At 41.9% G+C, this 22500-nt stretch overlaps 3 protein-coding genes across 4 annotated transcripts in view; 1 reads left to right on the top strand and 2 right to left on the bottom strand.

The window, feature by feature from the left end:
- The window catches only part of ccdc88ab (coiled-coil domain containing 88Ab), a 48740-nt gene extending 38302 nt beyond the window's left edge, over positions 1–10438 (top strand). Inside the window, exons 21-31 of one of the 2 annotated variants that reach the window (XM_060864142.1) lie at positions 357–500; positions 875–1061; positions 1815–1960; positions 2090–2182; positions 2269–2465; positions 3030–3107; positions 4366–4554; positions 5537–5602; positions 6499–6653; positions 7120–7525; positions 9449–10438. In XM_060864142.1, the coding sequence (XP_060720125.1) occupies positions 357–500; positions 875–1061; positions 1815–1960; positions 2090–2182; positions 2269–2465; positions 3030–3107; positions 4366–4554; positions 5537–5602; positions 6499–6653; positions 7120–7525; positions 9449–9513 (1726 nt within the window). In that variant the 3' untranslated portion in view covers positions 9514–10438. Of the gene's footprint in view, positions 1–356; positions 501–874; positions 1062–1814; positions 1961–2089; positions 2183–2268; positions 2466–3029; positions 3108–4365; positions 4555–5536; positions 5603–6498; positions 6654–7119; positions 8988–9448 lie in introns of those variants that run through there. The other variant, XM_060864141.1, reaches the window with a different exon arrangement.
- A 696-nt stretch (positions 10439–11134) lies between these two features.
- On the bottom strand, positions 11135–14096 carry prorsd1 (prolyl-tRNA synthetase domain containing 1). Its single transcript, XM_060864143.1, has 2 exons — positions 13908–14096; positions 11135–11791 (listed from the first exon to the last, which is right to left on the bottom strand). The coding sequence occupies exons 1-2, from the start codon at positions 13986–13988 to the stop codon at positions 11363–11365; spliced, it is 510 nt and encodes a 169-aa protein (XP_060720126.1). The 5' UTR covers positions 13989–14096; the 3' UTR covers positions 11135–11362.
- Positions 14097–14277: 181 nt separating this feature from the next.
- The window catches only part of ppp1r21 (protein phosphatase 1, regulatory subunit 21), a 10933-nt gene continuing 2710 nt past the window's right edge, over positions 14278–22500 (bottom strand). Inside the window, exons 6-23 of the mRNA XM_060864140.1 lie at positions 22183–22347; positions 22018–22076; positions 21778–21872; positions 21228–21280; positions 20550–20699; positions 19855–19956; positions 19658–19746; positions 19435–19571; positions 19245–19337; positions 18930–19057; positions 17830–17982; positions 17634–17726; positions 17272–17514; positions 17126–17161; positions 16542–16658; positions 16325–16423; positions 16108–16236; positions 14278–15673 (exon numbers count right to left, since the gene is read on the bottom strand). Of these exons, the coding sequence (XP_060720123.1) occupies positions 15644–15673; positions 16108–16236; positions 16325–16423; positions 16542–16658; positions 17126–17161; positions 17272–17514; positions 17634–17726; positions 17830–17982; positions 18930–19057; positions 19245–19337; positions 19435–19571; positions 19658–19746; positions 19855–19956; positions 20550–20699; positions 21228–21280; positions 21778–21872; positions 22018–22076; positions 22183–22347 (1971 nt within the window). The 3' untranslated portion in view covers positions 14278–15643. The remainder of the gene's footprint in view (positions 15674–16107; positions 16237–16324; positions 16424–16541; positions 16659–17125; positions 17162–17271; positions 17515–17633; positions 17727–17829; positions 17983–18929; positions 19058–19244; positions 19338–19434; positions 19572–19657; positions 19747–19854; positions 19957–20549; positions 20700–21227; positions 21281–21777; positions 21873–22017; positions 22077–22182; positions 22348–22500) is intronic.

Here is a 22500-nt window from a genome sequence, read left to right as displayed (position 1 = left end):
TCTGAAACATTAAAGTGTGACAAACAAGCAAAAAAACAAAAAATCAGGAAGGGGGCCAACACCTTTTCACACCACTATACATATATATATATACGTATATATACGTGTGTATATATATATATATATATATATATATATATATATATATATATATATATATATATATATATAATGTGTGTGTGTGTATATATAATGTGTGTGTGTGTGTGTGTGTATAGTGGTGTGAAAAAGTGTTGGCCCCCTTCCTGATATTTGGTGTTTTTAAGTTTTTGCATGTTTAAAGTTCTAAAATAATACACAACTGTGTAGAAAGATATTCCTGAGTATGTCCTGTGGTCTGTTGGTGGTGTGCACAGGTACAACCAGCTGCTAAAGCAGAAGGCACAGCTGGAGGAGCTGGAGAAGGTTTTGAAGGCTGAGCAGGAGAAGATGTTGTCAGAGAACCAGAGCCACCAGGCCACAGCGGCCGAGTATCACAAACTGAAGGAAGAAAACGACAAGTGGGTGAATTCCAGCAGCCCCATGTTTTTTGTTTGTTTGTTTGTAAAAGGACCTGATTTTTATTTTCCACATTTATATGAATGTGAATAATTTTAATCCCAGGATTAATATTTAATTTAATATTAGTAATTGATACTACATTGTTACTACATACACTACAGGTCCAAGGTCTCTTGATGTACTTAGTAAGAAATGTTGATCATGTGACTCTTGGTTTAAAAAGACCCCACAGCCTTATTGTAGAACGTGTGGAATTTAATGAGTGTGATTACTTTTCTGTATAATCTAAAGTAAATATTATACCTTCATGCCACGGTCTGTGAGAGCACGATTACGTTGCTCGTAACGTTTTCTTCTCCTGTCTTCCTTCAAGGTTGAACACGACGTACCAACAGCTGCTGAAAGATAACGAGGGCCTGCAAGCCGACCACAAGAACCTAAAGAGCCAGCTGAACGCTGCTAAACTGGAGCAGACGCGCCTGGAGGCCGAGTTCTCCAAGCTGAAAGAACAGTACCAACAGCTGGATATCACCTCCACCAAACTCACCAACCAGTGTGAGGTACGTTCCCGCATTCCTGCACGCTCGGGTCATTGTTCAGGGCTGTTTTCGCTTTTTAACGACCGTCTCCAATTTCACGGCCTGCGAGAAAATCCGTCATCTGAACGCCGTCGGTTTGCTGCTTTAGATGGCACCATTGCTAAATGGAAGCCGGCTGTACGTTACAGAGTCGTCTCTTTGTCTGGCGGTGTGATTTATTTCTCCCACACGGAGGCTGAGGAATGCAGGAACTCATCGCAGTTCCATTGATGATGAGATCGTTAATCAACGGAGTATTAAAAATTCTACTCAAATATGTTTAAAAAACATTCTTCTCTTTCATTTTGTTCAAAGATTTCTTAATAGAAACATGTTCTGAATGCAGTTGTAAGCACGTATTTGTAAAAAAAAAAAGGACAAATGCACGATGCCTTGGGCTTCTCATTATTATTATTATTATTGTTGTTGTTGTTGTTCTTATTATAAAAAATAATAATTATAATAATAATTTTAATAATAATAACTATTATTATTGTTATTATTATTATTATTATTATTATCTTTACTATTATTATGATTATTATTAGTAGTAGTATCTTTACAATAATAATTATAATAATAATAATTTTTATTATTATTTTTGTTATTATCTTTATTATTATTATTATTATTATTATTATTATTATTATTATTATTATTATTATCTTTATTATTATTATTATTCTGCATCTTGTGTCTGTTTGTCTGACCCAAACCCGTATACACTGTGTGTAGTTGCTGAGTCAGCTGAAAGGGAATCTGGAAGAAGAGAACCGTCACCTGCTGGACCAGATCCAGACCTTGATGCTGCAGAACCGGACCCTGCTGGAGCAGACCATGGAGAGCAAAGACCTGTTCCACGTGGAGCAGAGACAGTATATGTAGGTCATCACTGTTTATTACAGAAGCACTTATACACAGGAAGTAAAACCCCTCCGGAGCCCAGTGATGGTGCGGTGTGATATAAACCTGCCAGAAAATCAGCTTCAATCTGTTTTGCTTTCTTTCAGAGACAAACTAAACGAGCTGAGGAGACAGAAGGAGAAGTTGGAGGAGAAGATCATGGATCAGTATAAATTCTATGACCCCTCACCCCCCAGGAGGTCTGCGTTTGTTTTCATTTCTGGAAGTCGGTTCCTGGTGATTTATTTTTTTTTTATCAACCACACTTTCTGTTCTTTTCTGACAGAAGGGGCAACTGGATCACGCTGAAGATGAAGAAGCTGATCAAGCCGAAGAGCCGCGAGCGAATGCGTTCCCTCACCCTCACGCCATGCCGCTCTGAGTCCAGCGACGGCTTCCTGACGGCTCCTCAGGACAGTCAAGACAGCTCGTCCATGGGCTCTGGGTCACTCGACGACCCTCTGAGTCAAAAGAGGAGCGGCAGTGAGTATCAGCTGATTTCAGCGTGTCCTTGACACCGCTAGCTAGATGTTTAAGTGCTCAAGACTTTTGAATTTGCTGCGTGATGTTTGCTGCTCACTTTTGGTTTCACTTGATTTGCTTGTTTGTTTGTTTGTTTTTCCTCTTTCTCTCTCTCTCTCTCTCTCTCTCTCTCTCTCTCTCTCTCTCCGTGCTGAAAGGGAGGAGAGCACAGCACAGCAATGTGCAAGGTTCCTCCAATGGTATGCTTTAGCAGGAGTTCTAGCAGAAGCCTCCTATTTTGGGGGCTGTCGTCATGGTTACTGTGTGTTTATATTAAAAGGTGCAATGCGACATATAAAGGTCATAACTGCTGGTAATAAGCTGGAAGATAAACATGACTAAAAAGCCAAACGCTTCACTGCCTGAATTCCTAAATTGCACCCTTTAATAATCATCTGTGTGTGTGTTTGTTTGTTTGTTTGTAATTATGGAATATAAGTGTGTGTGTGTGTGTGTGTGTATGTGTTAACATCACTATGTTCTCTCCCTCCTTTCTCATCCTTCATGGTTCCTCCTCTGTCTCAGCACTGAAAAAGCTGCCCTTTATGAGGAACAGGTCCAAGGACAAAGACAAAGTGAAGGCCATCTATCGGCGCTCCATGTGTAAGAGTCCTGAGCCGACCACTCCTCTCTCTCCGCCTCTCTCCGTCTCTCTCTCCACCTCTCTCTCCATTTCTCTCCATGTCTCTCCCTCCATCTCTCTTCATCTCTCGTCTCTCTCTTCGTCTCTCTCCGTCTTTTTCCATCTCTCTCTTCGTCTCTCACTTCATCTCTCTCCGTCTCTTTCATCTCTCTCTTCGTCTCTCTCCTATCTCTTTGTCTCTCTCTGTCTTTTCCCATCTCTCTCTTCGTCTCTCTTTGTCTCTCTCTCCGTCTCACTTCATTTCTCTTTGTCTCTCTCCGTCTTTTCCTGTCTCTCCCGCCGTCTCTCCCGCCGTCTCTCTCCGTCTCTCTCTCTGTCTCTCCTGCCGTCTCTCTCTCTTTGTCTCTCTTTGTCTCTGTCTCTCTCCGTCTCCCCCGCCGTCTCTCTCTCCGTCTCTCCCGCCGTCCCCGTCTGTTCTCCGTTAGCTTGATCACACAACCCTGAGTATTGATCCACACACCACTTCTGTCTGCTCTCAGGATCTTAGATTAATTCCTGTTTAATGTTAAAAATTAATGTAAAATTAATGTTGCTCACAAAATTATAAACTCCTTTGTGTTTGGTGCATTAATATAATGAGGTCATTAGACTCCGCCCCTTTTTTCTGCTTGTGATCAAGTGTCAAAATTCAACAGCATGGATACATCCATCATGATGGAAATGAAGAAGCTCTCTCTCTCTCTCTCTCTCTCTCTCTCTCTCACACACACACACACAATTGAAATGAGACCTTATTAAGGGTCAGTTTTGAGGCAGATAATTTAACAGTATTTATAAATTATTTTATACTAAATTACAACAATAAATAAAAGAATAAATTCAAATGAAATCAAATCTCTTTCACATTAAGAGATGATAAATCTAGACACATGGTTATTAATATTACATTTATTTCAGTGCATTACGCTTGAAATTGTCAGTTTATGTTCAGTTGGTCAGTAATTTTGCTCATTTTAGCATTTTGGCTTAATTTTCACACGATGTGAAGAAAAGCAGTTTAAAACTTACTGTAAGTTAAAAAATCGTGACAATTAATGTTTTTTTAAATAATTTTTTAGATCTTAACTAGGATTTATAACAACCCTTTTAAACTCTTTTGACTGTCGTGATCTGTCGTGATCTGTTTGGATGTAGATCTGCATGCCGTCTCGGCCTGTCCATGCTGAAGCTCCTGCTTCCTTACGGAACGTCCTGATAATGTTTTTGTTCTTGTCTCAGCAATGAACGATCTACTGCAGTCCATGGCATTAGCTGGTGCTGGTCAGTGGAGCGGAAGTACGGATCACCTGGAGGCCCCTGAGGACCCGGTGTGTGCGGGTGGGAGCCAGAGAATGAAGGAGCTGGCATACTCCACAACGGCTATTGACTACACCACCCTCAGCAACAAGCACAAGCTCAAGAACAAAGGTAGAGCTGCGGACTCTAGAAGACAGCTTTGTTCTTTGTCCTCATGCGTGCTGTTTGTTGTTTGTCGTGTCATCTAAGGTTTCCCTGCAAATGTGTTTATGTTTTTATGCTTCACTCCATCCTGAGGTTACAGTACAGTATGATATGAGAGCAGCAGCGAGTCAACTGGGTTGTAGATCACTGGGCTGTAGATCACTGGGCTGTAGATCACCAGGTTGTAGATCACCGGGCTGTAGATCACCGGGCTGTAGATCACCGGGCTGTAGATCACCGTCATGAAGATCACCGTCATGAAGATCACCGTCATGAAGATCACCGTCATGAAGATCACCGTCATGAAGATCACTGTCATGAAGATCACCGGGCTGTAGGTCACCGGGCTGGAGGTCACCGGGCTGGAGGTCACCGGGCTGTAGATCACCGGGCTGTAGATCACCGGGCTGTAGATCACCGGGCTGTAGATCACCATCATGAAGATAACCGTCATGAAGATATAACAGTCATGAAGATCACCGGGCTGTAGGTCACCGGGCTGTAGGTCACCGGGCTGTAGGTCACCGGGCTGTAGATCACCGTCATGTAGATCCCCGGGCTGGAGATCCCCGGGCTGTAGATCACCGTCATGTAGATCACCGTCATGTAGATCACTGGGTTGCGTCCTTGTGTTTGTCATTTATTTATTCAGCACATTAGATCTGTTTGTTCCTAAAGCTGCTTTAATTTATTCCTAAAGCTGCTTTAATTGTAATTTGCAAAATAATTGCTTTTAGCAGACTTGGCTAAGCCTCGCTAGCTCTCTAGATTAAGGATTATTCTTAATTTTAAGCTACGTCATATTGGCAATTCACTGTCTTCTCTCCTCATATTTACTTGCTAGAAAGCGTCATTTGTTGTTGTTTCTTTCTGTTTTTCTAGTCTGTGTTTGTACTTCATTAGAAAATGGCTGTGTTGTACAGCATATAAAGGTTTTTATGTTCTACAGATAACGTCTCCTGCGAGGACGTCACTCCAACCTCTTCAGATGAGCAGAGTGGCGTTCGAAGCCAAGGTATGAGAAAAAAACTTTCTCCTAATCTCCATAAAGAAGTGCGTTCAGTTTTCAGGAGTCCACGAGTGAATTGTTTATACAGGACTGGTGTTGATGGCAAATGTGAGCCGTCATGTCATGGTTTTTAACGCAGCAATTAAAATAAGCCTGATTTAAACATGGCAAGTGATTAGACACTTGGACCAGACGTGGACGTGCGAGTCGAGACAGGAATCAGGGTGACCCACTGACCCTCATCACATTAGACCGCTCTGGAAGACCAGACTGAAGCTTTCACTAAGGCTTTTTCTCACCAAGGCTACAATCTTGGATGGTTAGGAAATGTTTTCTCCTTTAGACTGTAATGTCTTCTGGGATATTGTATGAGCTGTAGGATTGTCAGAATCCTGGTGCACTTTGGTGTCTCTTTCAGAACTATGTGGATTGCCTGTGATATCGAAATAGTTAAACAAATTCTTAGTCCTGAGTGTGTGCTTTCATATAAGCTTCATATTAACACCACTGTGGAGTGAGACATAAGGAAGACGTTCAGTGGACACAACAAAAAAACGTCTATCCAGTCGTACTGTAGTCGGTCAGCCGGGACACATTTCGCCTCTAGTTCCTGTGACGCCACTCACACTCACTTCCTGAGCATCGTTTCTGCATTCTAACAATCATTAGACTGTTTTCTAGAAGGAATTATTTATTGTCAAGCATTTATTGTGCATGCAGCAAGAAAAGACAACAATCATTCATTCGAGTCCATGAAACAAGTGTAAACACACTTCAGCTGGATGACATTCAGGAAACGTCTACACTTGTGTATGTGATGCTTCATCGCCGTGTAGTTCATCGCACTTGTTGTTTCACTCTTGTATGACAGAGAGGGTTGATTTCTGCCGTGCTGTGTATAGGTGCGCTGAACGGCAGCGTGAGCAGACCTCAGAGCGAGAGCAGTGGGGAGTTCAGCCTCAGTCTGGACGCAGAGGTTTGGTCAAGCGAAAGCAGCCCGGTGCAGAGGTCAGCGCAACACAGCCAGAGGAGGAGGAGCAGCTCTCACGCCAACGAGGTGCTCACACGTCACACGTCACGCATCACCTGATAGAGAGCAGAGATCTACTAATAATCTATTTAAATAAAAAACTTTACTTCTCTTAGTTAATATTAATCTTATTTATTATAAATGAATTATTATATAACAAAATATTAGCAGGACTAATGGATATTTTAATAAAATATATATGTATCAAATGATTCAAACGTTTATATATTATTTATGTGATGTATGTTATATATTTCAAAATATTTTTTCAATTTTTAAATGGTATATTGGAGCATTATTCAGTTCTTAATTAACATAAACATCCAGGCCGAGCGCAGTATTGATCTGGTTATTAATTACTTTGTGAATTAAATGTAAGGGGTTTGGTTTATGACTGATGAGATCTGATATGGGTTTTGAGGCATTTTCGATGGCATCAGTTTTATGCAGTGTTTTTATTACTAATGTTTTTTGGGATCTGTTCTTCCTGCAGTCTGGCAGCCAGGACAACATGAGCGCAGAATCTCCACGTCTAACCAGAGCGTCTGATCCTGTGCAGAAGGAGCGCACCAAGGGGCGGGGAATCCTGCGGTCTGCCAGCGGAAAGGCCACGCCCACCGAGCCCAAAGCAGGCCGACCGAGCCTGCGTAAGGCCGAGAGCACTCGGGTGAAGGGCCCCAGTCAGCCCAGGTTAGGCCTGAGTGCTCAGGCAAAAGCAACATCTGTGTGCGAGCGCCTGGATGCCTCGTCCTCTTCCTCCGGTCTTCCTCGTGCCAGCAGTGTCATCTCCACAGCCGAGGGCAGCACGCGCCGATCCAGCGTCCACGACATGCTGGCCAAGGACGCACGCGAGCCTGTCTCTGTGGATCCGTCACCCTCGAAGAGTCAGGCTGCATCCAGTGAGTACCCAAAACCCCTGCCCAAATCGGCCAGCGTGCCCTGCACCGGCCGTGTCCCAAACGCAGACGACCCCGAGCTGTCCACTCTGCAGGAGTTCTTGGGCCCCTCCTTCACCGTAGAGTCCGTCTTCCTGGACTCCATCTTTAGCGAGCCAGCGTTTTCCAGCAGCACCAGGAACCAGGCCTTCCTCTCACTCAATACGTCACTCGTTAGTAACATCAGCGGCCCGCCCCTCAAACCCAAACCCAATCACAGTCACAATCAGCAGAACGACAGCAAGGTAGATGGGCGGGGCAAAGATAATAATCCTGACCAATCCGCTCCCTTGAGTTCAGAGGACAGCCAATCGCTCTGGTACGAATACGGCTGTGTGTAAACCTGCGGGACCATGTGACCTCATTTCCTGTCTGGTGACGGTCGAGCACCTGCATGAACCCGTGCTTCCTTATCCATTTATTTGGCTTTATTTGTGTTTTGTTGCTGACTCATCACCGCACCCACCCTCGCTCTCGCCCTGTCTTTGGTTCTGATTACGTACAAATCCCTCTGTTGGACTTGTTGAATGTCTGCATGCTTATTATGTCTCATGTCCTGCAATTCCGTGTTCCTTTGTTGAGATGTACAATAATCATCCTGCCATGATTATTCTATAAGGATCACAAAATGGAAAACTTTTTAAAAATTTTTTTTTATTTTATCATTTCATCTTCCTCCTAATTTATATTGTAAACTCTGACTACATTTTGCTTGTTCACAAAAATCCAAAAGAAACCTGATCTACTTTGATATTTAAATAAAGCAATTAGGCTTGTGGAGCATGTCCCATGATGCTCTTTTCTTATCGAGATTATTTGAAGCACTAACACGTGTCCACTTACTGATTCGTTTCTTCTAACCTGCTAGATTTCCTGGCTGTTATTCTATTTCATTTTTTTGAGGTTGTGATTTATTCATGCCTATTATTCGGGGCTTGGTATCTGGGACGGTGTTACATAAACGGGTCTCACACAATCATGGCTGAGTCATTGTCTCGCTTTCCCTCCCCTCACGCCGTCAATCCCTTGATTCCATTCCGATTGCTTCAGTCGAAAAGAAGCAATGACGTCACGCTGATTTTGTTTTCTTCCCTGTTTTTGTTTGCTTCTTGCTGTGCGATCGAGCTGTCAGCTGAGGTTTAACCACATTCCTAACGGCTTTACACACTCGGCCCAAAACTTGGATCGACGTAGCAACTATCTATTAATTCTTTTATTATTTAAGGCCAAGGAAAGTTTAACTTTGATCATTTCACTGATTTTATAAAAGCAAACAGTGAACAATAAATAATATTAAAAGCTCTTCAGTGGGACATAATCACGTTAAATCTAAATGAATCGCTTGGCCGAAAAAAAAATGAGCTCAAACGATAAAAAGACAAACAAATGACCATTCAAATTTTTGTTGCAACACAAATCAAAGTGCAAAATTGTACTTTAATCAATCTATAGAATGTTTTTATTATTCATTTTATTTGAATTATAATTTAATGTTTTTATTTATGTAATTATTATTAATTATTTGTCAATAATAATAATTATTATTATTTTTAGTATTCATTTGTTGTAGCCGCTTGAGTTTCAGCGCTTTGTTTACACACTTTGTGCATCAATTTTCTGATGTTTGTTTTAGTATCAAACGTGATTGGTTATCGTTATTACGTCATAAAATACAACAGCCAATCATGGTTCAGTATGCAAATACAGGTATGCATGAGGCACTGAAGGTAAAGGTGTTGGTGCTTTGATTTCTCTCTCAGTAGTCGTATTATTTCTGATATTTCTGCTTGCGGATGCCGGGTATTTCTCCCGTGTGGCTCCACACGTTTAAAGACAGCAGTGTTTTCATCTAATTGTGTTAATATTCACCTGCTTTTTGTCCCACAGATGTGGAAACATCGCACCAGCGCAGGAAATCCAAAAGCCGATCTGGAGAACAGCAAAGCTCTTAAAGTGTTAGCGTTTTCCCGAGCTGGAGGGGGTGAGTGTCCGGGTGCAGGAAGTGGGGGGAGGGGACGAGGGCAAACGGAGCAGATGTCCGAGCAGCAGGCTCAGGGGTTGATGATGGATCCTGGTCTGCATGGTTCACTGAGTGTGGTGCTTACGTTCTCGCTCACATTCCCTGGGTTTTTTTTTGTTCCTCCATCTCAGTGTTTCACTGCTGCATGCTGGGGCTAGAAGCTCCTGGTGAAAACATCTCATCACCTCTTGGATTTCTTCTGAGCTTCTGTCTCACTTCCTCACGCAGAACTTTACACTTTAGCTTTTTTAAAGGAGATCCACATCGACAAAAGTCGCTTCTGTATTAAAACAAATCGTGTTTTTCCTTGAATCAAGGAAATGCAAGAGGGTCGAAGTGTTGTGTTGCTCCTTTTTTCCCCCTTCATCTTCGAAGTACTGCGTGACTCTCAATCATCTGCTGGTGGACTTTTCTTTCTCCAGACTTAATCACATCGCGCATGCTCCAAAATCCAACAACATCCTGCTTCCCAACTCTCACACGTGGAACAAAGTGGACGAGAGAAATTCAAAGCACAAGCAAAGAAATGACTGTGTGCACGTGTCCGTGTACGTGTGCGCGCACGTGTAGGACTACTGACATCACTCAGACCTGCCATTGACTTTCCTTTACAAACTTTTACATAAATGCATTTGATGTGAGAAAACAAACGTGTGTGTTCCTTCACACCGCCGGTCAGACACATGTTCACAACTTTTACTCTCAAACCGACGACTGTAAACGTTCAAAATACACCAATACATCTGTACCTTCATTTGCCTCATTGCTAGCTTTACGTTTTTTTATACTTCCACATGATTTAAGAAAGGAAAGTGTTCTCATTTTAATTAAAAATATTGACTTCGTATCATAAACAACACCTCGTGCATTGTTCCTCATTCATCTTCCATTTCATTCCTTTCCTACAGCAGCATCTTTTATGCCTCTTACACAACAAGCCGCTTTCCAACGATTACAATTTTTATATCCGTTTTTTTTTTTTTTTTTATCTTAATCCATTTATAATTACGAATAACGTCACGGAAAGCCACAAAACCGGATATAACTCTCCATAGCCGCAATAAACGGTTCAACAGAGCCATTTTTTTTCTTTCTTTTAGTTAGTAAGACAAAAGAAAACGTGGCTTTTTGTTTCAAAGCTCCGTCTTTTTGTGTTTATTATTAAAATACAAAGATACAGAAAAAAAAACTTTATCTTTATATTTTAGTAAAAACATTTAAAATTGGGATTTTCATTTAACTTAACTTTCTGCTGAGTAAATGTGTTTTATCTGTATAAAAAGTCCCGCCCACGGGTTTTGATTGACAGGTCAATCTATCTCTGCAGATTCGATCAGTTGCTGCTGTCCGGCGACGGAAACTGAATAAAACTTATCAGATTCTGTGTTTAAGGGAAACAGAAATTTTGTGCTAAAAGTATTTAATAGGTTAGAAAGTTGCGTGTTGAAGTCACACGGATGATGAAGCGTTTTTACCTTCTGCACTTTATCATCTTTATTAAGCACAGAAACATGAACACGCTCACATTTCTGCACAACTTTCTAAAGCCAGTGTAAGAAATACAAAGATTTTATTATTGCCCTTTTTCATAATAATAATAATAATACACCTTTCCTTTAAATCTTTGCCCCCTGGTGAGGATATAATGGTGAAGAGTTTCAAAGTGATGTGTTTTTATTGCTGTCTCACTGATGAACTGTTGTTTGTACAATAAAAACATCCTGGACACGTTTCCTGTCATTGACCTACAAGGTTATGAAGCGTTACGTTATAAAGCTGATCTAATCGAAGCTGTGCATTATGGGTTCGTGCCCCGTCTCCTTCAAGAACCTCATCAGATCGTCTGGTTTCAGTCCTAAGGTCGCAGCGTTGGTCATTGGGTGAAAGTAAACTCTCTCGTGGCCTCCGTTTGCTAAATCGCTGTCCAGGACGAACCTGACGGTCTGGTCCTTGTCGCAGAAGAGCGCGAGAGCAGTGGCGCACCCCTGACCCACCTTGAGCTTCTCCAACATGGCTGCCTCATCCGCAAAGCGCAGGTTCCCGCTGCCCACGCCCAGCTTCTTAGCCAGATCGTTCAGGTTGACCTGGCGGTCATGACGCACTGAGACGAGCCACAGACCTTTCTTCTTCTTGTCCTTTAGGAAGAGGTTTTTGGTCACGGCCCCGTTCAGGTGCTGTACATGAGGCATCATTTCCTCCACAGTGAAAACCTGGTGGGAATAAACACACACACACAGCGTGTATTTACTGAGATTTTTGGGGATTACTGTTCGGTTAATAAAATGTTTGTTGTGGTCTACATGATGAAGAAAGAAATAAAACATTATAGGCATATAATGATATCACTTTTCAATAATTATCCCCAAATCTTCATCAAACACAAACTCTTTTTCAAGCACACAGCATCTGTTGTGTGATAAAGTGAGTGATTTTTTTTTTGCTTTCTCTCTCTTCACCTTCCATTGACTGTGTCGTTTATTCCTGAGCCTTCTACAGTCATATAATCTGGAGATCTGGCTATAGGACAAACCATCAACCGCTCAACCTACAGGTAAATCTCATCCAAATGAACCTTCAGAACATTTCACTTGTGTTGACTAAATCCAAAACTACTATGTGCTGAAGCAGAGGCCATGATGCTAACCAACAGACTCGATGTTAATTATTGACTTTTCATCTTAACGGTGCGATTAAATAAGAACCTCGAGTAAAACGTTTAGTACAACGGTGTCCGGTCATATCTCCAAAGTGCACGTGTACGTACAGGTTTTAATTTTTATTCCAATCCAGCAAGACGCCTCATTAAATCAATTGATCCTGGCTCCACCTTTGGCTGTAATGAAAACCTGCATCCTCGTCTTCATCGCGTCTCTGTAGTTTATCTTAAATAATATAATATGAAACTACTCCGACAAGTTGAGATGAGCCGGATACCGGCTGAAACGAGTATCCGGTACAGATAAAGCACTTCTGCCGAGTACGAGTATTATACGAGTAATACGAGTCAATATCTGTGCTCGGATTGAATGAAAATCATCATTGGGTAGCTGATTGTGTCAGTGTTCTGTGATAGGCTAGTCACAGCGCCCCTCCCCTACAGTGATAGGCTAGTCACAGCGCCCCTCCCCTACAGTGATAGGCTAGTCACAGCGCCCCTCCCCTACAGTGATAGGCTAGTCACAGCGCCCCTCCCCTACAGTGATAGGCTAGTCACAGCGCCCCTCCCCTACAGTGATAGGTTAGTCACAGCGCCCCTCCCCTACAGTGATAGGCTAGTCACAGCGCCCCTCCCCTACAGTGATAGGCTAGTCACAGCGCCCCTCCCCTACAGTGATAGGCTAGTCACAGCGCCCCTCCCCTACAGTGATAGGCTAGTCACAGCGCCCCTCCCCTACAGTGATAGGCTAGTCACAGCGCCCCTCCCCTACAGTGATAGGCTAGTCACAGCGCCCCTCCCCTACACACATACAGATGTATTGTGTTGCTGTGTCTCGCTCTGCTCACTCACAGTCACACACAGAACAGCTCTCTGTCTCTCCCTCAGTCACTCGGGTTTGCGGGTATTTTCCGTTAACGTTTAAGGTTTCTTCAGCTTTTTACTTCGGGTTGTAACGTTAATAATACGTACTTACTACCCAGTAGAGTTCTGGTAAACGTGGGTTCGTTCAGACGTGGTGCTTGCTTGGTAGAATGCGACTCGCATTGCGTCTCTGCCTGTCGGAGATTTTTTTTCTTTTTTAAACCTTCAGCTGTCTCTAACCAGTAACCAGACACTGAGTGTCTGACACGTTTTTGCTGTGTTTCATAAAAACATAAAGGTAGTAAGCTAGTGTTATAAATATTACAAATTAATTATCATTTCCAGACAAGCCCCGTCCGGGTTAGGCCCCACCCACTCCGAGTACGGATACGGATACAGATAATTCATATGGTTAACAGATACGGATACAGATACAGATAATGCTGTACTCGCTCATCCCTACCAACAAGGTCCTCAGTTCTAATTACATAGAGGGAACATTCCCAGAAAGCACACAGGTACAACATATTAACACACACACACACACACACACACACACACAGTATTTTACATTTTGGTTATGAAAATAATCACATGCACTTCATGCTTGTTATTTGTCGCCATCTGGCGGTCAGAGGCAGAACTACAGCACCGAACAAAGGTTTAATAAGCAAAGAAATCATTCCTTAAAAAAACACCAGAGTTTGTTATAATATCTCACAGACTCACGTTAATAAACAATAAACGATGCATATGAGAAACAGCATGCAGACAGTTTTAATCATCTTTAATAATAGATTTATTACCTCCGGATGATCCACAGAAATAAAGTCAATATTCAGACTTTTTAGGAGCTTTTCTAATTCGGCTCTTAGTCCAGATTCCATTGGGATGTTTTTTTTTGTGTCGCACGAAATAAACTGACTTAATAAACGAAAGTGAACAGTTTCTATTTTGACACCAATCACGTGTCAGCTTCCTGAAATCGCGCGTCAATGCGCATGCGCGAGAAGAACCTGCAGGCCAGACCACGTGGCATGGAGTTTTGTGTGTGAAACTGAACATTGAAGTAAAATATAAATATAAATGTATATAAATAAATCATGCTATAAATAAAATATGCGTTAAAAAATGTGTTTTGATGCAAGGTCAGAAATCACGAAGTGAAAACATGGCACCATTTAAACATGTTTTATTATCATCATCATGTCAGATGTCATTTACATGGTTTGGTGATATTTATGTGATCAGTATTACAGTGAAGTAGATTAAAACGGATTAAATCCAAGGTGTGAACAAAGACAAGAAAAGAAAACAACTACTCGGATGTTTAAACTGTCGCCGTCATTCGTAAAATGCAAAAGTTCAGGATTTGTTCGTCTCAGAACATCACGGTCACAACACAAGTGAGTGTTTTGTCTAATATCTTCGTCTCAGTGCTTGGTGGATGTTAATCTGTACAGAAATCTAACACGATATCCATTTCACTGGGGAAAGAAATGTAATCGGAGACGTGGTATAAAATTCTTGACGAAGAAAAAAACGTACATAAGACATGATATTAACGAATTGAACATATTTTCACGTTAACGTTTTGTTTTTTTTTTGTTTGTTTTTTTGCATATTTATAACATTTAGCATTCACAGCTAATCACAGTGAGAGCTTTTGACCTTAACGGCTCTCTACAACGCTGATTATAATCTCTGGCTACATGCTGAAGTACTAATGAGGTACGGATTAGTCTCTTGTACTGGATTAACATGTATTTAATATGGCGTGTCTCTCAGTCGGGTTGCATAATACATTGTTTTTAAATAGTTCTGATATTTTGCAGAGAGCTACGACACGAAATGAAATGATATGAGCCATAAAACTCGTTATTGTGGTGACGAACACGTCGGCGTGTGTTAATTAACAGATCGTATCGCTGCGTAAAGATTAACGGTGGAAAAAAGTAATATTTCACCGCGTCATAACTGTACAACACTACGGCAGAGTTCGGTACATTATCCAGTTTACACGTTTAAAAATGCTCTATAATGCAAGAACATGCTAGAATGGTTCTTAAAACTTTTAGCCTTGTACAGATTGATGTGTAAATATGTTTATAAATCCATTAAAGGTGCAGTAAGTAATTTTGGATGTTATTTCCTACACTGTGATATTATAACCTTAAGGATGTAAGCATGTATTCTGTGCTTGTGTTAAAGTCCTCTGTGACTACGGAAACTAATCCGGCTCTTTGATCTGTAAGTGGGAACGACTGCTAAAGAAACAGCTAGATGATGTGTGTGGAGTGTAAATTAGACTTGCAGTACGATCAGCGCGTGATCCGTGTGCACGCTTTGGGGATTTGTAAAAATCGCTAGCAATCTGTCAGCATGGAAAAAAAATGGCAGGATAGCATTAAATGTCAGTTCCACACTCGCTCAAAGTGTTTGGTCAGTTTGGTCTGGACATCATGTCTCATTGTGTCTCTGCCGTGTGTGTGTGTGTCTTCCTGGTTCCAGCACCTCCTCTTTTGCTCACACCGACGCTGAACTACCGGCCCTTGTTCTTCTTGGAGTTTCCCTAAAATGTTGATGCAAGAAAAAAGTAAAGAAACCATAAAACTGCTTGTAACGTCACTGATAATTAAATGTTCACGATGAAAGTAACATCAAGCCTCACGTAGCGAACACGTGTCTAACATTTACATCCGTGCACAGATTTATATGAAAGAATCTGTGTGCAGGAATTAGTGCATTAGTGAATTTCCATTACAACAAATGCAGGATTTTTATGTACATTTATATAATGTTAAACATATAATAGCATATTAATATGTATAAAGAATATTTATCTATATCCAGTTACCAAAGGTAGAGGAGCAATACACGGTTCTGTGTTTCAGTTCAGGTAAGATTTTTCATGTACACGTGGATTTTGTACATTAGGATGGGGTCACGTCAGTCACTGGCTTCTTCACTGGAGTGTTAGATTTCTGTGCATCTACATTTTCTGACCTTGTTTCCTAATTTGAGTGTGTCGATCTCTTCACGCTGTTTGCTCAGGGTTTCGTTCATGCTGCAGAGATGATCGCTCATCATGCTCAGCTGGTCCTCGTAGCTCCTCTTGGTCGTGCTAAGTTCATCCTGTCCAACGAAGCAGAACCAGAGAAATGAAGTGTGTGTGTTAATGCTTCTCTTTTAGCTACAATGTGCCGTTAATGTGTGTTATTACCTGCAGGGACGTGATGTTCTGATTGGCTTGCTTCATCCCCTCTGTAAGAGCCTCACGAGATTTCTCTGCAATGGCCAGACGTTTCACCAGAGCTCGGCACTACAGGGGAAACCAAAACATACCTTTAATGAATAAAACTGTGCCAATGATACTTTATGATGATGGTATTATTATTTAGCTCAAGAAGTTAAAACCAAGTTAAAAAGCAGGCTCTCACCTCCGCGTGAAAGTGCACGGCCTTGCTGTCAGACATCTGCAGCTGTGTGGTGAGTTCAGCCACTCGTGCCATGTAGTGGGTTTTTATCAAGTGTTCCCGAGACTCTTCATCTCCGACCTGAAAACACAGACTCTAGCGTCAACTCGGAATCGATGCAGTTATTACTGAGAGTTTAAATGATGTTGTAAAGATTACTATCTGTTAGCAGAATGAGAGCCAGATGCTTCTCATTGAACATCTTATATTTAAGTCTTATATTTTTTCCCAGAATCGTTTTCAAATTATTTAACGATTCCTAACAATCTGGAAGGAAAAATTCAGAATTCAGTTCAGTACAGTTCAGTATTAGTAAACTGGAATATTTTGGTCATCAGACAACAAAACATATCTCAGAAGCTTGTGATATTTATAATATGAAGTCTGTGGAAAGTTTAATCCTAACTAATAAAAATCCTTCTGGAGGAACAATGAAAAATATATCACGGGACTTAGAAAAATAGATTTCTGCATTTTTGTTAAAAGGCATCTACATTAAAAGCTTTGGTAATAAACTGCAATGAACTTGGGAATTAAGAAGAACTTACACTCTCGTTCGTCGGGGTCATAGTGAGAATTCCAACCTGGTGATGGAAAAAATAAAATGATTCCCAAAGTGCAAAGTGACTGCGACAAAGTGAGACACTAAAATAAACAATATGTTCATTCCCATTCAGATGTGAGCAGGACTGACCAAACTGCTGCTTTGAGACGTCTCTCTGTCCGTTTTCTCTTCTTTTTCTGGCACGGCTGGTCCTGCGGAGACGGAGACGGCGTGTGCGGCGACGTCGTCTCCGAGGGCCAGGGAGAGTCTGGTCTCAAGCTTCGCTATGCGCTGGTTCTCCTTCTCCAGTCGTACTCGTCCCAGCTGAACCTCCAGCAGCCAGTGCTCCTTCTCCTGCTCCAGACGAGCGATTTTCTCCTGACTCTGCTGCACCTGCGGTACAAACCGTCTCAGCCTCAGCATTGTGTACGTGAAATCTGATTTATTTACTAGAGAGATGTTGTACGCTGCGTTCTTGTGAATAAAAAAAAACATTAAGAGCTAAAAATGACCTGCTGCATGAGACCCTCTCTACTCTCTGTGGAGCTGGTGAGGATGCGGCGGTTAGACAGTGCCTCGGTGTACGGGACGGACTCAGGATGCGGCTGAGAGACAGAGGACGACGAGAGAGAGCTGCGTTAATAACTAAAAATGTTATAAGCTGAATTCAGTGTTAAGTGCCGAGTTATTTGGTAAAAGGTCACTGACCCTCCTGAGCGCGAGGATGTATTGGCATGCGTGCTTTTTGTTACTGAGCATGCTGTGGGCCTGCTGTGGGTTCAGGCTTCCGTTTCCGCCTCTGGGCCCGTACCCAGCCGACGAGGTAAAAAAGTCCAGATTGTTGTTGAAGAATGTTGCAATCTGTATAAGATGCAAAAGTATTGTATAAGAATAACCATTCACACAGGGACTCATTTCAAAACAGTTTAATCTCGATGATTTTTTTAATATAGTGATGCCTCGAGATACGAGTTTAATTCGTTCCGTGACCTTGCTTGTATCTCAAATTGCTCGTATCTCAAAACAATTTTCCGCATTTAAATTAATTGAAATCCCATTAATCCGTTCCAGCTCGCAAAATTCCACTCCAGTTGTTTTGTTTATGTGTTTTGAATATGAAAAATGTACAGTACCTGTATTTATAAATGTATTATATATTGTATAAAAACATACAGTAATAAAAGAGAAAGTAAAAAAAATAAACTGGTTTTACTTTACGGAAGATGCGCACGGAGTTTGAGGGAGGAGTAAACAGGCGGAATTTTGTCTCGTACGTACACTTTTGCTTTCGTTCACTTACTCGCTACTGTACACTCTTAATGCTACTTTACACTTAAATGGAACTTAACTAAACTTCACTAAAATTAACGAACTTAAATCAAGCATCGCGTTAGTTCTGGCAGGCCACATCATCAAGCGTGCATTAGCTGTTAATCAGCTGTCTACGACACACACCAATCCAGTTACGACATCCATATTACCCGACCATTTAAATGTAAACTCCTAAACTTTTATCGGCCGTCGTTTGTCGTGTGCAGTGGAAAGGCGGCTGAGGCGGGGGAAACAGAGCACACATGGTTGTTGGGGATCTTTGTTTCGGCGGCGGCGGCTCAGATGCTCGTATCTCAAAAATTTGCTCGTATATCAAGACAAAAATTTGGTCAAATCACAGCTCGTATCTCAAAAAAGTCGTTTGTCAAAGCACTCGTACCTCGAGGCATCACTGTATCTGTGTATCAAAGCTGACAGAGTCCGAAGGTTAAAGTCAGCTGCAAAACCACACCAATTGGCGCCCCCTGTTGGCTCACCTTGTTTGTGTTGTTGGTGAGGGAGGCCAGAGAGGATAGTAAACACTCATTAGTGGTGCGCAGCTTCTGAGTGATGTTTGGAAGCTCCTGCTCAAGGGTCACCTTCTGACTGTAGTGCTTAGAAAGCTCTAATGACACAGTATTATGAGAGAGAGAGAGAGAGAGAGAGAGAGAGATACCAAGTGTGAGTGTGTGCAATACATCAGCAACATGAAGGGATTCCACACTTACTACTGAATATATGCTATATAAATATAATATTACAGTAAGCTCAGTAAGTTAATCATCCTTTCTGTACGTGAGGTGACATCTCACCCTGAGTGGCATCGTGCAGGCCGTGTAAACAAGCAGCAAGCTGGGTGAAGACTGCGCTGGAGCTGCTTTGTGGCATGGCATCCATACGTAAACCTGCCGCAGAATCGCCATCCACAAACACACACACCCCGTCTGTTAATAATCGTCTGTGTGTCATGCCATGTAAGTTAATACAGTGTGCTGAACTCACTCGGTAAGGCCAAGAGACTGATGTAGTTCTGTAGTTTCTCAAACACAGCGGTGACCCTTTTCATATCGTTCTGTAGCTCACGGTTCTTAGCACTCAAAGACGCAGTGCAGAGAGGGATGTCGCACTCTTCATCTAAACTATACCAACATGAAGAGAGAAGAGTGTGAGAAAATTATTCACGTAACACCCAGAAATGTATTGAACTTCGGTGCTTAAAATCTACCTTTTTAACTGATAAGGCAGGATCTTCTGCAGAAAGCTCGTGTAGGTGGAGAAGGATTTGGAAAAGTCCTGCAGTTTCCCCACCGTCTCCTTTACACACAAAGAAACAGGACAAGGACAGTTGGTGTAAATCTGAGAAGCTTGTAGCGTGTCAAAGGTAGAAAATATTCTCACCCACATGTTGTGCTGAACACTTACCAGCACTGTAACTGTGTCCTCTGTTATGCTCTGATGCAGCTGCAACATGGCTTCCTCTAGGGGGCGCACATAGGCGGCGTTCTCGTGCAGGTACTGAGAAAACTGAACACACAAACTAGCAGTGTTGAGACTGGTATAAAAGCACTTAGAGGAGGGATTCTGATTCCTGAGTGAATGTCAGAAATGGTGTGTGTGTGCGCGTGTTTGTGTGTGTGTTTGTTTGTGTGTGTGTATGTGTCGTGTGTGTTTGTGCATGCGCGTGTGCATGTTTGTATGTGTGTTTGTGTGTGTGTGCGTGCTGGTGTGTGTGTATGTGTGTGTGTTGGTGTGCGTGCATGTGTGTATGTGTGTGTTTATGTGTGTCCGTGCGTGTGTATGTGTGCGTATTGGTGTCTGTGTATGTGTGTGTTGGTGTGTGTGTATGTGTGTGTGTCTGTATGTGTGCGTATTGGTGTGTGTGTGTATGTGTGTGTGTGCGTGTATGTGTGTGCGTTGGTGTGTGTGTGTGTATGTGTGCGTGTTGGTGTGTGTGTATGTGTGCGTGTTGGTGTGTGTGTATGTGTGCGTGTTGGTGTGTGTGTATGTGTGCGTGTTGGTGTGTGTGTGTGCATGTGTGTGTGTGCATGTGTGTGTGTGCATGTGTGTGTGTGCGTATGTGTGTGTATGTGTGTGTGTGTGTGTATGTGTGTGTATACCTTCTGATTGAGAGGTGAGACAGGTTCTATAGATGAGTCCAGCGGGTAAATGTGAACCCTTTGTTCTGTGTACGAGTGAAAGTTGAGGAGAGCAGAGACGAGATCCTGCACGAAACCCACGGCCTGTCCTGCTGCGTCTCGAGCTTTCAGCTACACAGATATGTAACCATTAAACACCACAGGTAACACACACACGAGGACGTGTGTTATTGTCGTTTTAACCACAGATGTGGAATATATCGCTGCTATATTTCACTCTTTCTCTTGCTTTCTCTCGCTTGCTTGTAATTTATCAGACAAACCGCTCTCCTGGCTTTCCCATCATGCTGGGAAACTTTGTTATAAATAAATAAATAAATAAGTGTGTGTATATATACTTACACACAAATTCCTTACAAAATGTCAACACAAAAATGTCTTTTTTTTTTTTTTTAATTATTATACTTAGATTCTGTGGCACAATCTGCTGCACAGAAAGTCATGTACATCCATTGTTGCTATAGAAACCGTAACGCACTAGAAGAGCACGTTAACGATGAACCGAATCGGCAGCGTTACGTCCGAAACTATTCTCCATGGCGTGCTGTTAAACCAAAATAACACACGACCTCTGATGACCAGCTCAGAGAATTCAGTGTCACTGTGCTGCAAGTAATAATAACGACGATGCTTCCTCACCTGATGTCTTCGGTTGTGTGCGGGAACATTTAAGCTGTTGTAGTCACTGCATTCTACAGAAAGGAGAAAATGTTCAGGTGAAAAATGTGAGAATGAGCTTGTAAAGAAAAAAAAACACAAAAATTGTTCAGGTACAAAGTCGTGACGTGAACAAAAACGGGGGAAAAAAAGACAGACATTTTTTATTTGAAGTCCGATGCTACAGTACATCATATAGATGATACACACACACACACACACATATATAAATATATAGATCCTTAACCCAATGATGCGGTTAGATTAAAGGACCAGGATTTTCCAGGCTTTGCACTGGATATATATATATATATAAAAAAAACAGAGAGTACCAGAAAAGATAAGAACATCTCTACCAGCCTACTTGTAATTCCACTTTTGACTCGAGCTGATCTCTTGATCTCTACACATCGTGTGATGAAACATTTTTATTTAGAATAAACTCCCCTACAGTTAACCACGACGTCCACGTAGCCAGAACATGCTTTACATCCTAACGCCGGTGTGTCAGAAGTGTAGTGCTGATACTAACTGGTGTCGTTAAAGGGCACTTTCTCCTCGATCACACTGCTGTTGTGTTTCAGCTGAGTGCTCAGCTCCGTCTGATATTTCCTCAGTTGTTGCTGGCTACACGTATAGAGAAGAAAAACATACACATGCAGTTTATTATTTAAAAAAAAATTCTGAATAAACTGTTAACTGGATCAAAAATGAAAAAGTGCTAAAAAGGTTAAACGTGTTTTAGTGATAGAGTGAAATATATATTTTGTACCATTCCTCAGTCCTGAGCCGGCACTCCTTGGCCTCTCTCTCCAGTGTCTGAACCTTAATCTACAAAAAACAGAACACACACACGACACGAGAACTACAATTGGTAATCCAATACTTTTGAAAACGATTAAACTGTTAAATGTATAAAAGCATAAATTTGCTATACCTCTAATCGAGCCTTGTCGCTCTGTAGTTTCTCGATGGTGTCCATGTATTTGGAGGCGAGACTGTCCACCACAGCCTGGTGCTGCTCGCCATCTTTCTCCAGCTGCTCCAGTCTCTCTCGGAGCTGAGCCTCCTGCTGACGGTGCAGCTCGTCCGCCTCATAGAACTGAAAACGCGTCGATATTGAGGCTCAGTGATGCATGTCGGTCTTTTACTTTCCCGACTAATTCCTGATTCTTACTTATCAGAGACGTAGTAACTTAGCAGTTAAACGTTATGAGCTCAAATCCCACGACTTCTATAAGGTTAATGTTACACG

This window comes from Tachysurus vachellii, chromosome 2 (genome assembly GCF_030014155.1).
Source record: "Tachysurus vachellii isolate PV-2020 chromosome 2, HZAU_Pvac_v1, whole genome shotgun sequence".
In the NCBI taxonomy this organism is placed as follows: Eukaryota; Metazoa; Chordata; class Actinopteri; order Siluriformes; family Bagridae; genus Tachysurus; species Tachysurus vachellii.
The sequence above is the reverse complement of the archived record's forward strand: the minus strand, read 5'-3'. Positions and strand labels throughout refer to the sequence as shown.

Coding starts and splice junctions, on each gene's coding strand:
- prorsd1 (XM_060864143.1), bottom strand. CDS start 13,988: ATGGAATCTGGACTAAGAGCCGAATTAGAAAAGCTCCTAAAAAGTCTG. Junction 11,792..13,907: donor TTTCTGTGGATCATCCGGAG/GTAATAAATCTA, acceptor TATTCCCACCAG/GTTTTCACTGTGGAGGAAAT.